The 18,842-nt window shown below is 43.0% G+C and overlaps 1 protein-coding gene across 6 annotated transcripts in view; it reads right to left on the minus strand.

Annotated features, from left to right (window-relative positions):
* The window catches only part of METTL8 (methyltransferase like 8), a 65,114-nt gene that overhangs the window by 25,780 nt on the left and 20,492 nt on the right, over positions 1-18,842 (minus strand). For 4 of the 6 annotated variants that reach the window (XM_034785301.1, XM_034785298.1, XM_034785299.1 and 1 more), the window contains 5 exons: positions 17,149-17,240; positions 12,514-12,911; positions 11,947-11,996; positions 8,457-8,520; positions 7,979-8,118 (listed from right to left, as the gene is read on the minus strand). In XM_034785301.1, the coding sequence (XP_034641192.1) occupies positions 7,979-8,118; positions 8,457-8,520; positions 11,947-11,996; positions 12,514-12,911; positions 17,149-17,240 (744 nt within the window). Of the gene's footprint in view, positions 1-181; positions 331-1,697; positions 1,780-7,978; positions 8,119-8,456; positions 8,521-11,946; positions 11,997-12,513; positions 12,912-17,148; positions 17,241-18,842 lie in introns of those variants that run through there. The other 2 variants (XR_004647626.1, XR_004647625.1) reach the window with 2 other exon arrangements.

Consider the following 18,842-nt stretch of genomic DNA (forward strand, 5'->3'; position numbering starts at 1 on the left):
TGAGTCCTTTCCTCCTCTTTAGCAAAATATCAAGAATGGATTAAAGTAAGATTCTTGAGATCCAATCCTCATGATCAAAGGAAGCCTGAACCTGCAGTGAGTTACAGGTAAAGCAGCAGGCGGTTGCGTGGCATACAGCTGAATGAACAGCCAGCTACCAAGGTAGGATGGGTTGGGCTACCTGTCAGGATAGGGTGGATCGGGCGGTCTCTTTTGGCAGGAAGATCAAAGACTGTGTAGCAGGAGGCAGACAAGAAGCTCTCTCTCTAATCCAGCTATCTTTCTAGGTATTTATATGATACACACAACAGCGGACTACGAGTGTCTATCCTAGGGAAATAAAAGGAAGAGTTTGAGATCTGTCGATGGAAGGGAATTTGGTAGGAGAAACTTGTCTGAAGATACTGGCAGGAAGCAGAGAGGGGAAAAGTCTAGCATCCTCTGAAGCCCTGAAATTTTGGTGGATCTGGGCCTTGTCTAGCATTAATCTACCCTTACCAAAGATCACCGAACCATTTGCATTTACTGTAGGAGTAAATGTCACGCTCATGAAAAGGCTCTTTGTTCTATCTCCCTTTTCTTTGGCCAGTTTACCTTGATTCCCGCTTGTTATCCTGTTAGTACCACTTTAAAAGACTCAGAGCGGTAGTCGTGTTAGTCTGTATCAGCAAAAACAACACAGAGTCCTTGTGGCACCTTAGAGACCAACAAATTTATTTGGGCACAAGCTTTTGTGGGCTAAAACCCACTTCATCAGATGCATGGAGTGAAAGATACAGTAAGCATATTCTGCTTACTGTATCTTTCACTCCAAGTTTATGCCCAAATAGATTTGTTAGTCTCTAAGGTGCCACAAGGATGCCTCATTTTTTCTTAGAAGGACTGTGTGTTCTGCAAGGCATGTGTAATCTGATAGGAGTTTAAAACTGAGCAAGCCTTAGATTAAAATGTAAAACACTCATCATTTAGGGCTCAATTGTGCCCTGGTCTTCCACAACTGCACTTCCAAGGGGTGTCTCTGAGGTACAATGCCTTCTGGGCTCCTCCCCCAGCTCACACACTGGCTCATGCTTAAGGCTAACCCTAGAAGCACAATCTAGCACAGAGAGCAGAAGCCCAGTCTTGCTCCTACTGATTTTGAAGGTGCAGGATCAGGCCTTAACTAAGCAGAAAAGGAGAATTATGAGCTAAGAAATAACATTCAAAAAGGAAAACATGCACTTTTAAAGGAAATCCTGTGCTTAAATTCAGAAATAGAGGAAGACAAACATTTAAAGGGCCTCTGTTTTGTTCATACACAAAATTTGCACGTTTTTGCCCAAGCAAAAAAAGGGGCAGCTGCATGTACAAACAGCCATAAGAGTTCTCAGAGCAAATAGGTGGGCACAGAATTAGAAACTCCACACATGAAAACGTGTGTTCTGTGCACTCACATGGGGATATTGACAAATTCTACACGCACATGAAGTAGGAACCCTTTGAAAATTTGGCCCAGTATAAATACCACATGACATGGAGAAAGGTTAATGGCTTCCAAATTATCTTGTTTTTGAGAACAACATAATTTTAAAAGGGGTCTGCTAGCAGAAAAGAAGAGTGTTGCTTTATAAAGTAAAAGAACAGCAACTGTCAAAACGAGAACATAATAGCTAACAACAAAGGTGCTGAATGAGAATGTATACATCCCAGAAACTTACATTTCCCAGGCACCCAAGTGTTTTATTTAAGGCTCTGCATTATCATTCTCTTGGTTTTCCTTGTCATTTCTTACATTTCAAGCTATAAGACAATTGTTATAAAAATCAACAAGGATCTAGATTACAATTTTTTTATGCAACCACTTTATTTCTTGGGGATATTGTAATGAAGAAAGTATCTTTTAGTACTTAAACTTTTGGAGACTGGATTATACTGAATAGGAATCTACACACAAAAATCTGTATGCATATACACATATAAATGCCCATGTCAGCATTCATTTGGCTAATCTTGGTGGCGGGGGAGGGGAATTGTATTCTTAAGGGTCACTGGGAAAAACATTCTCAGAAATTTTGTCTGTGAGCATTTTATCATTTCTCCCATTGACAAAAGGTGTGATAAAAATATATTTTGCCTGGTATCCTCCCCACTGCATTGCTGCACTTACACAAATTTCAATCTACTGTCTGATTTGTGTTTGGAATCTGCACCCAGGCTTAGCAAAACGCTCTTCTGCACATGACTCATATGCTCATCTTTGCACAAACAGGAAGGAGAGATATGCTTTCTGGGGCCTGGTCTACACTAGGCGTTTATGTCGAAGTTAGCGCCATTACATCGAATTAACCCTGCACCCGTCCACACTGCGATGCTATTTAGTTCGACATAGAGGTCTCTTTAATTCGACTTCTGTACTCCTCCCCGACGAGGGGAGTAGTGCTAAATTCGACATGGCCATGTCGAATTAGGCTAGGTGTGGATGGAAATCGACGCTAATAGCTCCGGGAGCTATCCCACAGTGCACCACTCTGTTGACGCTCTGGACAGCAGTACGAGCTCGGATGCTCTGACCAGCCACACAGGAAAAGCCCCGGGAAAATTTGAATTTGAATTCCTTTTCCTGTCTGGCCAGTTTGAATCTCATTTCCTGTCTGGACATCGTGGCGATCACAGCAGCACTGGCAACGATGCAGAGCTCTCCAGCAGTGATGGCCGTGCAGTCTGTGAATAGAAAGAGGGCCCCAGCATGGACTGATCGGGAAGTATTGGATCTCATCGCTGTGTGGGGCGATGAGTCCGTGCTTTCTGAGCTGCGCTCCAAGAAACGGAATGCAAAGATCTATGAGAAGATCTCAAAAGACATGTCAGAGAGAGGATACAGCCGGGATGCAACGCAGTGCCGCGTGAAAATCAAGGAGCTGAGACAAGGCTACCAGAAGACCAAAGAGGCAAACGGACGCTCCGGATCCCATCCCCAGACATCCCGTTTCTATGAGGCACTGCATTCCATCCTCGGTGCGGCCGCCACCACTACCCCACCACTGACCGTGGACTCTGAGGATGGGATATTGTCCACGGCCGGTTCCTCGGACATGTTAGCGGACGGGGAAGATGAGGAAGGAGATAAGGAGGACGAGGCAGTCGGCAGCGCTCACAACGCTGATTTCCCCGACAGCCAGGATCTCTTCATCACCCTTACAGAGATCCCCTACGAAGCGTCCCCAGCCGTTACCCCGGACACAGAATCTGGGGAAGGATCAGCCAGTAAGTGTTGTAAACATCTAAACATTTATTTTTAACAGAACAGGAATATTAACAATTAAAAGAATGGGTTGTTCATGATTACTTTGCCCTAGGCACTTAACGGTTCAGTCATGGGCAGTGCAAGTTTTGAAAAAAAATCTAGCAATGTCCGGTTTTCCGTGATTGTCCTGCCCAAGCCGCTCTACTGTTTAGTCCCTGCTACTGCAGCTAGAGTAAAATGCGGTCTATATGTGCAGGGATAGAGCAGTAATCCTCCCGGGACATCTCGATGAAGCTCTCCTGGAGGTAATTGGAAAGCCGTTGCATGAGGTTCCTGGGGAGAGCGGCCTTATTGGGTCCTCCGAAGTACGACACGTTGCCGCGCCACGAGACTATCAAGTACTCGGGAATCATTGCTCTGCACAGCAGGGCGGCATACGGCCCTGGTCTTTGGAGGCTTTCCCGGAGCATTCTCTCTCTCTCGCTGTCAGAGATCCTCATCAGGGTGATGTCGCCCATGGTGACCTGCTTTGAATTAGGTAGGGGAATGTTAGTGTTGGGACTGCTTGCTCGTTCCTTTACAGAACTGTAACCGCTGGTTTGCAGCCACGCGGTGGAGGCGGGAGAGGGGCTGCCGAAAGGGATCGTTCCTGGGGACAGCCGCGAGGGGGTGGGACAGGGGCAGAGTTCCCGCTTGCCGGATTGCTGGCAGCAGGTACTGACATTGCTTTAAATGTGAAATGAGGCCAGTGGTAATATAAAAGTTTTAAACTGCCACAAGTCTACGGCTTACCATGTCTGCCTGCAACAGAAATTCCGTTGTGCTGCCCCGCTTCTCAAATGTGCTGTGGAAGACCCCAGGCACTGAATGCGAAGGCCGAGAATTCGACCTTGTGCTGAGTGCGCATGTGATAGGTGCTGTGCATGGTCTTGTTCACAGAGAAAGACTATGTTCTTGGTTCACAACTACATTTATCTTTCTGAGGAATTCACTCCCTTTTTCCCATTCCCACAGCCACATCTGCGACTGTCTCACAACCTAGCCTGGCATCACACTCCCAGAGGCTAGCGAAGATTAGGCATAGGAAGAAGAGGACACGGGAGGACATGTTCTCTGAACTTATGGCCTGTTCCCAAGCCCAGGCAGCACAGCAGACCCAGTGGCGGGAGAAATTGACCCAAATGCAGCAAGCAAACATGGATCGGGAGGAGAGGTGGCGGCAGGAAGACCAGCAGGCGACTCAAACGCTGCTTGGACTACTGAGGGAGCAAACAGACACGCTCCGGCGCCTTGTGGATGTTCTGCAGGAACGGAGGCAGGAGGACAGAGCCCCGCTGCAGTCCATCTCTAACCGCCCTCCCCCGCCACCAAGTCCCATACCCACCTCACCCAAAGTGCAAAGAAGGAGAGGCGGCAGAGTCCCTGCTAACTCTCACTCCACCCCTGCAGAGAGCTCTAGTAGCAGAAGGCTCTCATTCCCCAAAACTTGAAAAGTTCTTTCCTTCCCGCCTGACACAAGCCCCCGTCCAAGTTTCACCTCCCAGTTCCATGTGTAGTTGATAATAAAAAATACGTTCATGTTAACTACTGTTTCAATCATGTTCTTTTGGAGGAGGAGGGGAAAGGGGGTTGGTAATTGGACAGGACAGTCACCTTTGGCAGGGTACATAGGCGGGGGCAGGCACAGCAGCAGGGCACATACACAGTGCAGTGATGCAGTGACTAGTTACCCTGGTTAGTCTGGGAGGTTGTTTTCATGTTATGTGGTGGGGGGTGGGTTGCTCTGTGACTTTGTGGCGGGGGAGGGCAGTTACAGATCTTAAGCGGCAGTCCTTATGCAGGATCACAGAGCCATGCAGCAGGGGATCTGTAATCGTCCTCCCCCTGCCACAAAGTCACATAGCCCCCCCATACACACAGTCCCGATCAGGAGGGGTGACAGGCTCCGTTGAAACAACCATCCCACCGCAGCGGAGCCCGTCAATCCTTGAGTTTAGAAGCTTCATTCGCGTCACTACACTACACCCGCTCCGCACCACAGTCTGCGTCCCAGTTTTAAAAAATTCCCGCGAAAACAGTATTAAAAAAAACGGTGTGCATTAACAAAGTAGAACTATTTTTATTTCGAAACGTGTGTTGGAAGGGGGTGAAGGGGGTATGTAACTGGGTAGGATAGTCAACATTAACTGGGTAAAGAAACGGGGGCAGGTTCAGCTTCTCTGTACACAAACTTAAAAGTCACAGGTTACCCTGCTCACTCAGGAACTTTGCTTTCAAAGCCTCCCGGATGCACAGCGCTTCCCGCAGGTCTCTTCTAATCGCCCGGCTGTCTGGCTGAGCGTAATCAGCAGCCAGGCTATTTTCATCAACCTCCCACCCCGCCATAAAGGTCTCCCCCTTGCTCTCACAGAGATTGTGGAGCACACAGCAAGCTGCTATAACAATGGGGATATTGGTTTCGCTGAGATCACAGCGAGTCAGTAAGCTTCTCCATCTCCCCTTGAGACGGCCAAAAGCACACTCCACCACCATTCTGCACTTGCTCAGCCGGTAGTTGAAGAGTTCTTTTTCAGTGTCCAGGGCGCCAGTATAGGGCTTCATGAGCCAGGGCATTAGCGGGTAGGCTGGGTCCCCGAGGATGACTATAGGCATCTCCACATCCCCAACAGTTATTTTGTGGTCCGGGAAGTAAATACCTTGTTGCAGCCGTCTAAACAGACCAGAGTTCCTGAAAACACGAGCGTCATGAACCTTGCCCGGCCATCCCACGTAGATGTTGGTAAAACGTCCCCTGTGGTCCACCAGTGCTTGCAGCACCATGGAAAAATAGCCCTTTCGGTTAATGTACTGGGTGGCTTGGTGGTCCGGTGCCAGAATAGGGATGTGAGTTCCATCTATGGCCCCACCGCAGTTTGGGAATCCCATCGCTGCGAAGCCATCTATGATCGCCTCCACGTTTCCCAGGGTCACTATCTTTGGCAGCAGTACATCAACGATTGCCTTGGCTACTTGCATCACAACAACCCCCACGGTAGATTTGCCCACCCCGAACTGGTTCGCGACTGACCGGTAGCTGTCTGGCGTTGCAAGCTTCCAGAGGGCTATGGCCACTCGCTTCTGTACACTCAGTGCAGCTCGCAACCGGGTGTCATTGCGCTTCAGGGCAGGGGACAGCAACTCACAAAGTTCCAGGAAAGTTCCCTTCCGCATGCGAAAGTTTCGCAGCCACTGGGATTCATCCCAGACCTGCAGCACTATGCGGTCCCACCACTCAGTGCTTGTTTCCCGTGCCCAGAATCGCCGTTCCACGGCATCAACATGACCCATTGCCATCGTGATGTCCTCGGCGCTGGGTCCCCTGCTTTCTGAGAGGTCTGTGCTACTCTCAGACTTCAGGACATCACCGCGGTGCCGTAGCCTCCTCGCCTGACTTTTCTGCATCTGCCTCAGGGAAAGGTGTATGATAAGCTGCGAGGCGTTGAGAGCGGCCACAACTGCAGCGATGGTCGCAGCGTGCTCCATGCTCGCAGTGCTGTGGCATCCGCGCTGTCAATGACTGGAAAAGTGCGCGAACTGATTTCCCGCCGGCGCTTTCAGGGAGGGAGGGCGGGAGTGATGGACGGATGACGACAGTTACCCAAAAGCACCCTCGACACATTTTGTTACCCAGAAGGCATTGCCGGCTACACCCAGAATTCCAATGGGCAGAGGGGACTGCGGGAACTGTGGGATAGCTGACCACAGTGCACTGCTTCGAATGTCGACGCTTTCACCGTTAGTGTGGACTCACAAAGTCGAATTACTGTCCTTAGTGTGGACACAGACGTTCGACTTTGCAATATCGATTCCAAAAATTCGATGCAAGTAAATTCGAACTACTCTCGTAGTGTAGACAAGGCCTGGGAAAGATCGTCTTTCTGCAAAAGCTAATGATTAATAACTCAGCCATTCAGGCAAGAAAACAGTCCTCAAATGTAAAACTGACTCAGGTGAGTACTGTTCTAATGTTTGCTGAGCATGGATGGCCATATTTAATGCAGTTCTTAAAACAACACACTTACCATTACATGTGCAATATGCATTTTCTTTTGTACAATCTGGTTAAAGGAGCAGTTGAGTAGTAAGCGTGAATAATATATACCCTTTTGTATTTTTCCCCACGAGAAAGAATATTCTTTCAAAGTTTGTCAGTGTTAGCTGGTTCTTTAGATATTGAGAGTTGCTTCAGTAATAAAGCTAATAGCTCCCAACCCAATATAGTGCAAATTAGATTAATTTGCCTAATCCAAACAAGCCAGGTACTCTTAAGTGATCTTCTTCATAAGAGACCAATATGTATGCAGTTGTGTGCAACTAATGAATCGTAGTCTGGGTCTTTATCAACATGTTGTAAGTTGCTAAATCACGGATATTTGTTTTTGATCACCAAGAATAATTTCCCTCTGGGAGACTAGTAGCCTGTTTCTGAATTTGTAATTTTCTTGAAGCACTGTCACTTTTAATAGGTATATGTCTTGCAAGAAGAGGTTCATTTCATTTTGATGGTGACAGGAGACTCACTAATGAAGTAGTTTGACCAGCTTCTCTCTTAGATTCCGAAAAGGGGAAAGCGGCATTTAAAATGTCCTGCATTATACATAATGTAGCTTACTAAATAATAAATTCAAGATTCATCATCTCACTTTGATATTCTTGAAAACCACTAGTGATAAAAGAGCTTTAACACATTTGCTTTGCCCTTTAGTCTTCATTTACCTGTCAGGATGAATGGCAGAGAGCACAAAGACAAGGAGAATGACATCCTGGATCTCATCTGGAAAAGGGTAGGGTAAGGAATCATCACACACATCATGAACAAAGGCAGAACACCAGGCTGAATTGTAGGACAAGTGTGACTGTAATGATACAGATTAAGAGAAACAGAGAGAGAACAGTAGTAGTTAGTCAATTTACCATGACCCAAGAAACGTTTTTTCGATTATTCAGTTTTGTAAAACATTTCTCATAAAGCTGATTCTGTTCTGGGATCTTGCTCAGGGCGAGAGACAGGCCCACTGGCAGCATTCATTCCTCTCTCTGCAGAGAAGGACTTTGTTCTTTGGAGTATTAAAAACTCCAGTTCAAAGTTGTCAAAGCCATTGTGCTCCATTTCACAAGAATGGCCTCCTTGCAGCTTTCTGAATGACAGGCTCATGGGGTACACCACACTTTCTAAAGTGAACACTTGAAATACCTTTACTAGCTCCACTGCTCCCGACGCAAAATCACAGCAGTACAGAAAGGCTCCAGGGGTATTGCTATGAACACAAAACAAACATGAATTAAAGAACTGCTATTGTACTAAACACATGCAGCTCTTTGGGGTACTCCACAGGTTTGATCAAAATCCCTTTCACTGGTCTCAGCAACATGCTTTATATTGTCCAGCACTAAGCAAACAGGCCAGAGCTGTAGGAATATCTGCCAACAGTTCGTGGGGTGGGAATTGGGACGGGGGACACCAAGCTAGGAAGAAAGTAAGTGGAAAGCAAGAGAAGGAAGACACGACTGGATGGAGTCACAGAGAGCCATCAAATACTTGTGACGATGCCCAGGTGCTGCATTGCATCAATATGCAATAATGGGTCACAATTTCACTCTGCAATCATTTTGTGGGTTTCTGCAACTCCACTCAGAGATTTTCTGGCACTGGTCTATGCATGTAATTTAATTAGCAACATGAAAAATATTTATTTCAGCTTCAACGGAGGAAATTACTTAACAGTTATTAACTGTTCTGAAGATGTTTGGGTTCCCAGGTGTCATTTGTGCTGGCTGTGATCAGATTATGTGGTTTTGATTGTTTGCTTCCATTACCCTGGGCCTTTTTTCATCAAAATACATGTCGGTTTCCTGTAGTGCTAGCTTCCCTTCCCCTCACATTCACTGCAAAGCCAGTTGCAAATTTTCCTCACGTCAAAACATCAGACGTCAGGAACCCAGGGCAGGATTTTTTCAACTCTTCAACAATCAGTGTAAATGAGGGCGAGTGAAGCAGCAGTCCCACTAATTAAGGAACAGGATTAGCCCTCAGAAAAACCATCTCTCCTAAAGTGCTGGAGAGTTTGGAAAGGAAGTCTCATCAAAGAGAAAATGTGTCCCTTTGCCCAGCAGATTCTGCTGTATACCCAGCTCTAAGGGGGCTCAGCAGGAGAACCCTCTTGGACCAAGAGCAGCCGATCTTGATCTCACTACTGAGCAAAACCCTTATCAGCCCTATGAATACTTAAGAGATGTATTCAGGCAACCAGTGGAATTACAGGTCCCAGACTGGATGTGAGATCTTGTGGAACCTGGAACCCCTAGCATGACTGAGGGTAAGCAGCTGGGTTTTTGACTGATCTAGTCCTACTTATCCAATTGACCCACCAAGGCGTATAAACAGCTGTTCTCTTCTCACAAAGTGGGAAGCGAACTGCATGAAAAGCCTCTGTCAAACAACAGGGATAGTTCTGGTTTGGACAGTTATTTCACGGCCAGCATGTCTGGCCCCTAGGCTGAAGCGTGGCCAGGCAGCTCTGCGCGGTGTGCGCTACCCACATGCACCACCACCGCAGCTCCCATTGGCTGTGAACTGTGGCCAATGGGAGCTGAGGAGCCGGCACCGGGGGCAGGGGCAGTAAGCGGAGCTTCCCTGATCGCCCCTGCACCTCTGGGACGGAGGGAAACGCCAGCCGCTTCCGGGAGCTGCACAGAGCTGGGGCAGGCAGGAAGTTGCCTTAGCTCCACTGCACCACCACCCGGACTTTTAACAACCTGGTCAGCGGTGCTGACTGGAGCCACCTGGGTCCCTTTTCGACCAGGCGTCCCGGTCAAAAACCAGATGCCTTGCAACTCTAAGCACTAACTGTGTCAAATACCATCCCTTTTTGTTTTTAATTTTGGATCATTAAAAAAAATTTAAAAATATTCCACAGAAAAGGGAAGGTTTTCTTTCAAGCACAGTGTGAATCTACATTGTATTAAGATTACTATTCTTTTGTGCAAACAAAAGGCAATTTTACATTGCCAAATATAGTATGAATTGTACTTAGATACAAGATGTGCCTTCCAATAGATAAGAGATGTTTCCATCAATTCAAATATGAAATCAATGCATATTCTTAACTGCAATGTATTCTTAACTGCATTCAGACTTCAGTTACACCTCTGTGTTTTAAATGCTAAATACTATGTAGTTAACGCACCTATCAGGTCACATGCAGGATTTGCATACAAACTGAGATGACTGAGTAAAATACTGATTAATAGGAGGACTCTTAATTATAAGAAGTTTTGCAGTACAAATAATGCTTCCTGTATAATGCACACCAGTTTGAGTTTTTCCCCATAAACGTACCTAATAATGTCTTTTCTCCCACACAGCACTACTTTCTGTTATTTTCATTGATAATGCGGGTTTCTCCTTTCACAATATAATCTGACGTTTAGTGGAGAAGGATTGTTTCAGGGTTAAGGCCTGTTAGTTTGGAGACTGGATTCTTTTGCTAACACTGCAACACACTTCCTGTGTGACTTTGGCACACCACTTTGGGTGTGTCTACATAGCAGCTGGGAAGGTGCTTCCCAGTGTGGGCGGGCAGACAGACACACACCAGCTCTGCTCGAGCCACAAGCAGTGTGGTGACAGCTCAGGCTACCCTCGTATGTACCCAGGGGTCTGCCGGTTTGTATTTGCGCAGCTAGCCTGAGCCACTACCTGTGCCACAGTGGCCACACTGCTATTTTTACCATGCTATCTAGAGCAGAGCCAGTGTGTGTATGTCTCCCTGGATTGGGAAGCATGCTCCCAGCTGCCCTGAATCTCTCTGTATCTGAATTCCCACATCTGTGAAATGGACACAATAGTGCTTATACCACAGGAATGCTGTGGCTAACAAACGTCTGTGAAGTGGACTGAAGTCACTACGAAAGTGCAAATTATTCGTATTGGGCTGCAGAATAACAATTAGTGTGTTGCACACAAGTTTCAGAGATAAGAGCAAATAGTCTGTCCCTTCCCCTGATATGTGGGCATTGTTTCCAGTGAAAGCTAAGAACATGCAAGGAAAGGAGAACATTCTCTCACAACACTTCCTTCTAAAGACAAAAGCTATGTGGATGGGATGGGATGGAGGATTCAAGGGATTAAGTAATGCAACATGGAACTTTGGGTCTCTGTGTCAGTAAAACTTGAGCTGCTTTAATAGAGAATATGGACCAAATTCAGAAGTGACATAAGGGGCCAAAGATAGCTCTCATAACCTCTTGCCAATGTGGTAATATACACCATCATTTCTGTCACCTCTGAATTTGGAACCAGAAGTTGATACTATCTGATGGCTGTTCAGTGACCTGTATGACAAGTATTGGTGGTCTCAGGCCGGTGCCACTGGACTGGTGTAAACACCCAAACTACCACAAGCGACAGACACTTTTGTTAGCAGTTGGCATGAATGAGCCTGAAGACTGACCTACCACCTCAACACCAGATGTTTTCCCTTCTAAATCAAAGCCGAATAACTGGCTCAGCACGATGGGGAACAACTTGCATGGCTACTGCCACATTGTCCCTGTTCTGTGGGTAACTAGAAGACGCTGGTGTCTGGGACTGTCAATCCAGCATTTCTCACAGCATAAGACTAGCTTAAAATTTTTTTTTCATTCATGTTGGGCATGTATTTGGGGTGACTGACACTGCTTACCATATAACTTTCAAAATAGGAAAAGCACTGTTTCCAGCACCACAACCAACCTGGAATTAAAGCAGAAACAAAAATTTAACTAAACCATCAAATAAAGCCTGTATCTGAGGGTTTTAGTCCCAAATTAGTAAATGGCTTTATCGCTCCTTACACCACAACTCTCAGAAGCACTGACTCTTCTGCTATCCTTATGGACCAGGATCAGGTCCTACACTCTCTCCCATGCCCAGAAAAGATTCTTCTCCCCAGGGGAAACTTCACAGGAAACTGTAGTTTTCTTGTACAATTTTGCTATTTTGTCTCACAGCATTGGTTTAGACAGAACAAAATATTTTAAACTGGGATTTTCAGATAAGCCTAAGGGAATTAGAAGTACAACTCCCAGTGACTTTCAATGGGAACTGGACATCTAATTTTCTTAGGTCCCTCTGAAAATTTCAGGCACAAGGCAAAAGTAGTGTTGTGAACTCTGAATAGTTGTTGCCTTGATAAATATTAAGCAACCATTATATTTGAAGCCATCATTTGGAGTTGTAAATTATGTGTTGAATGTCTGCAGTAAAATACCTCTAGTATTCTGTAGGTAGCACCACTGCCAGGGAAGGATTCCTGCTTCACAGGTTCTTGTTCACAGTTCTTAACATGTTTGTTGTCAGTAACAGGTTCTGCTTGGTTTTTGTTGTATGAGTGTCCTTCCACAGAAGTTAAGCCATCCACCAAATTGTTCTGGCAATAATCTTTGCCTTCTTCAAACATTCCTGGAAAGCCCACATTTGTGCAACTATTTGTAGCATTCAGTTTTACAGGATAAGAAGATTTTTCCTCTTTATTTATCTGATTTTTCCTTCCTTTTGGAAGAATTTCTGGAAACTCCAGAAACAGCCAATTACGATCCTTGAAAAAGTTATTCTTATGAGTGTTGTAAAATTCATTCCAGTATTTACTAGCTTCTCTTTCATATTTGTCTGGAATTAAAAAAAACAGGCACTTAATTGTCATCATAAAACAATATGACATTTAAAAATGAAACTAGATAATAGCAGAGATAAAGGTTAAGAAATTTGATGCTCTCCATATGGTGTTGTTTAAATCAAATATCAAGTCTTATGGCCCAGTCCTTTCACCTGTGTTCAAGGAAAATTACTACTGCATTTAAAAAGGATTTTACCTGCATAAAGACTATAAGAACAGGCTTTCTACATCTTTCATTCTGTTTTTGTTCAGTCATGCACAAGGAGAATGTCACCAAAATGCACAATAACCTGCTTACCTAAGTTTGATTTCATATAAACCAACTCTTAATACTTCCATTTTTATAAATAAGAGATATATTTAATTTATATTAACTAACTATAGGGAAAGATTTATGAGCCTCTAGAAATGGGTTTGCAAAATCCATGTGTACAGCTATATTGCAGACAAAGTTATTACATGCAAAATTACCAAGCAAATATTAGAACATTAGGATAAAATATTAGTTAGGAGGCCAAAAATAAATATCCCTGGCGTAAGCTAATGCATCTGCACTAAATTTGGTCCCATGGCTCTAATATTGTCCCATCCAAAAATCCATAAGCAATATTATACAAGAATCTAAATACCTATGGATGTGTAATACGCAAATGTGCAAACCTGCTTTCATCTACTGTAACAGTTCACGTACACCTATACACACATACAAACACATGCACCTGTACATTGTTCAGGAAATAATAAAGCCATAAGCCAAATTATAAAAGCAATGTATCATTTTAGTTAAGCTTTCTCTGCTCTTTCTCCTAAATTAAGAAACATGAAATTGAAATTAATACTCTATCATGACTTATGAATTTATATGAACAACTGCAAATGTTTTGCTAACTGCAGTCCTCTCTCCAAATATATGCTATTAGAAATCCACTCCTTCAGAGCCATATTCACTGATCGGTGTTATTGCATGTGGCCAATAGCAGCCCATACTCTTTTAACCATACTACTGATGTGCTATAGAAAATTATAACGTGCAGGAGTAACAGGAATGCTTGTTTACTTTGCAAACCCTTTAAAGAGCTCTGCTAAAAACTGGCCCTTTGTGTTCATGAATTCTGATTTCTCAGTCAATTTGTTTAATATCTAGTACATGATTTAACAACTATTCCATACAATATATACATACAGGGCCACTAGTTCTATATCACATTTCTGCTGTCATTTTCCTTTGTATCTTAAAACAAAATTGCCTACAATCACTCCAATTTTTCAAAGTTAAATAAAGCTGAGAACAGCCATTAGAGATGTTTGGATTAGGAGAGGTAGTGAGACGTGCCAATGGGGTGACAGAATACCGTGTAGTAGAGATCTGCATAATTCTTTATTAAAGGACAAGACCCAGTCATGCTCAGTAATGGTGCAGAGTTGTTTTACACTGCAAGTACAAAGTTAACCGAGGTAATACCTACTGGATTTCAAAAGTCTATGTCGCACTTGTATAGATACTTGATGTTAAAAATGCAAAATCAAGCCTCCTTCTCAAAAGAGTCTTAAATTACTTTCATCTCTTTGTTAGATTCACAATTTTTCCTAAATGTCTGATCAAAACACAATTAAAAAACCTTGCATTTAACTTCCCTCTACGATTTCTAGATTTGATAGCTTGTTTAACACAGGAGCACAATGCTTAAAATTAAAGCCTTTAATATTCAGGTTCAGTAGTAACACTAGTTTGTTGGGCAGTCTTTTTTTTTTTTTTTTTTTAAACATCCATCTTTCACTGCATTGTGTTATTGCTAATTAGTTTTCCTATCAATATGACAGAACCCATCATTATTAAATTAACTCATTTAACAATTTCTTTATAAACTGATCGGAAAAGCATGCATTACTCATCAAATTCAACCTACAATGCTCCTGCGCGACTGTCTCTCTTTGTGGTTCAGGTGCAGAGACAGGTAATGCAGTTTCCAATGTAATTGAATTATTAACTTTCCTTTCTTAATCTCTGAAAATTTCATAAGTAAGAAATGTCAGTCAGCCTAGCTCCTGGGTCATGGTTTTTATTTGCTTCTGTTTATTTTATTAAGCTGCCCAATTGTAGCACTTTCCAAAACCTGGGAAGGTACACAGAGCTTCTGAAACTAGGATCCTGCAGAAATTGGTTACTTTGCCTCATTTTTTAATGGACTCTTTTGTGCAGTTGCTCTGCCACAGCCCGTAGCCCTTCTTGAGAAGAAGCTGAACATGCTAATAAGCAAACCAAATGCTCCAAAGTGGTATAATTAGTCCATTCCGTTTTGCATTTCCTGGTTGTACTGAGGCTTGTCACAGCTATTTTATTTTAGTGATATTACTGTTTTGTGTGAAACTTTTTTTTTCTCCTTACTGCAGTGTCCAAGGCACCAAAAGACCTGCTCATTAGCTTCAGTCTAGTTCATTGTTAATATAAATAGGCCAAAATGTGATGCCACTTGCAGAACCAAGCTTGAGTTTTTGGAAAAATATTACTGGCAATGCTCGTCTAATTCAAGTTTTAAACAGAGCGACATTCATAGAAAATGTCCTTGGATTCTTACATTTCTTGGCAATAAACAAATGCATGCTCATTTTATTTCTAGCAAGTGCAAACTAAATTATAATTGACTTTAGATGATGAGTAAGAGTGTCACATCAACCACATGTGTACACAGTTAAGTTTTCAACCGGGGGCTCATTTTCAACGGTTTTCAATAAATAGATGAAAATATTAAATGTGAAGTTTAAAAGATAAACATTATCTTTGTGGATTTAGATAAAGAATGAGAGAATGTAAAAGAGCAGGATGACAGGAAGGCCCTAGAATAGAGACATTTTTCAGTCTGGTGTGCAGAGAATCACTCCCATTAACCATGATGGGAAAGCATGCCCTATTCTCAAGGTATTATGCGACAAAGAAATAAGTGTCAGAAAAAAAGCCTCAATCACAAGGTATTAAAAGCAATGAAGAGCACATTACAGAAGAAGTATTCACGGGTAATTCAAACACACTCCAATATAATGACACAGTCTAGTTTGACAAAGGTCAAGACCTGCAACCCCCATTGTTACCTTAATGCACACAAAAATAACTGTTTTCAGAATATCCTTCTAATAATAGAAAGATTATTGGCCTCCAAGATTAATGCAGCGATAGATTTAATGCCCCAGTTCTGGGAATGTACAAAAACCAAACAGAACACACACAGGATTCTGGATTTCTTGTACATGGAGACCTCCCTCCAATTGCCCCAATCAACACTATCCATTTCACCAGGTACTGCAATAATCTATATTGCTGATTTTTTCATCCAAATATGCAGTGTAATCTGCCTTACTCTCCTCCTGCATGCCAATGGTTCAGAAACTCTGTGGTATGTGCATGTGTGTAGAGGAGTGCTAGTTTTTAATATGGGTAACAGGATCATTCGGGATATGAATTCAGTGAGATCCAACTGTGAGTAGAAATTCCACTATGATGATACCACCAGTGTGTATGTATCACACTCTTTGCTTACTTCCTTAAGAAGGCATTCTACAGACAAGGCAAAGTCCTGAACATTTTAATTCCTTTACTCCCCTAATTCACCATCCTTCTGAAAGAGGGAATATATAGCCAGCCAAGGAAACCCCATAGTTCACAGGAGTCACCTTTGAATGATATGAGAAAACACCTTCTGCCCAGCACAATGAGCACAATATCTCTAAAGCATTTCTAGTTCAAGCTGCCTACGGCATAAAGCTGGGACCAGAAATCCATCTCAGATCTCCTGAGAGACAGCACTATGCACATCCACTAGCCCAGTAAGCTGATCTGCAACCAAATTAAAAAGCAAATGTGAACATTTGACATGAGAACTTTAGATTTCATCACCCCCAATGATTGCAAATTCACTCCCTTTCCCTATGGTGACAGCATAAGCAACAATGGGGGCTTTAATTTGAAGCATTGTAAAGGTCAGGATTCACATCTCTGGAAATCGCAATTTGCAGATTTCATCATATTAGGCTGAGACCTGTTGCCCTGGAGAAAGGGAAAATACTTTAAAAGGATAATTGAATAGCTAGGTAAAGGTGAATGCTTTTGGACAGGTTTGTCCTGGTTAATAAGACAAAGGTAAATGAGCAAAAAGTGGATTTAATCAAGGAAAAATATAAATAAAAAAAGAGCATTCTTGGAGCATTAGAACTTCTTAGGAATTATGGGTCCATTACCTTGATCTTCTGGTTGAACCCGCACAAGCGAGTTCTCTGTTGCTTTTTCTCTGGCCCTTTCTTCTTCCTCTTGTGACCACTGCATGTGGTCCCTGCAAAAAGACAGTTGCAGAACATGTTTTTAATATGATTTCTCCATAACCTTTTGGGGGGACTGCTCGCAAATTAACTACATTGTATGTTCCAGTGTCATATAAATACATTTTGGTGCAAGATAATTCTTTCAGCTGGTCCTGATGCAATCTGGAGCTCCTACAGTTCTTATGTTTAGTTCTTTTGCTTTGTTCTGAGTTCCAGCAGCCTCTGTGCTGACAGCTAATATAATGTCCTCTCCTAACTGTACACCCTACCAGCTGATTATTTGAATGACTCTGTGGCATGTTGTCTTTTTGTTGCTCTCTCTGTGAGACTTTCTGTAGCTATCCCTTTGCTCGATGATTTATTCCCACATTGGCAATGGTAGAAATTGTAGTGCTGCTTTCTTTATATTTTTGTAATTTAAAAAAAGGCTCTCTTGCTAGCTTGCATTTATCTATGTTGTCTTGTTCTTGTATAAAGTTGATTCATTATGTTGGAGCGACATATTGTATATTACATTCCAACAAAAACAATGTGTCACCTTAACTTTTCCTCCCTGAGTTTATAGTTATACAGTTTGGTATCCTGATGAGTATGTCCTATAGAACTGTACTTTTTAGAAACGACAATTTAATACAAGAATATATTCATTGGGTTGGTGAAAGACGTTTGCAATTTCAGTGTATACTTCTTGATTACAAAAACATAGATACAGCATCCAAAAGGATGGTGCTATAAAGCAATTAATAGCCAAGCACGAATAACCAGCCAGGAATAAAGATTCAGATCTCCTGGCCAATTAATAACTTGCAAATGTCAACCAGACTAGAGTTAATGAATACTGGAGCCAATGCCCTACCATCGCCCTATGTCTCCAAAACACACTTTGATTTTTTGCAATGCAAGCAAATTCCAGGTTTGAACCTGCGTCATTCCTGGGGAGTTTGTAGGCGTTAAAAAAAATCTAAGCTTTTGTGTGTTACAGATAATGATGAATCACTAGTGACATAAATCTCAACCAGAAGAATGATTAAACACAGACTTCCAACTAAAATGAGGCAAAATAATTAGCATTTTGTTTTCATCCCTGGGTTTGGCATGCACCTTGCAAGTTAATTCTGTTTATATGCATTTATTTCGCATGTCACGTTAGATGCATACTTGACTGAATCTAGGGAGATCTATTAGCACAGATTCTGATCCAAAGAATCCACTTGTTACTAATGTTTATCATGTGGAGGACCAAAGATCATCTAGGCAGGAAACTAGTCGCTGCTGAGACAGGGAACACATTTCTATCCAGAAATTCTTACAGCTTATATGGAAGAAGGAAGAGCAATCAGTTTCTGAAAAAAGGCGAGCTATGCTGCAATACTTTGTGGATCCAGAACTCATGGTGTAAAATGGTCCACCCTGATCATTTAACAGATTCATGTTATACCTTAAATGGAACAAAATAAGGACCTGACCCTGACAAGTGCTGGACTCTGGCAATTCCTATTCACTCTAATGTAGCTGTCAGATCAGGCCCTAAGGACCTGCTAAACTCCCATTTACTTCAGCATAAGCAGGATTGGGATCTAACTTGTTTACTTTAACTCCTTTCTAAAATTGTT

The sequence above is a fragment of the Trachemys scripta genome, chromosome 11, assembly GCF_013100865.1.
Source record: "Trachemys scripta elegans isolate TJP31775 chromosome 11, CAS_Tse_1.0, whole genome shotgun sequence".
NCBI classification, from domain to species: domain Eukaryota; kingdom Metazoa; phylum Chordata; order Testudines; family Emydidae; genus Trachemys; species Trachemys scripta.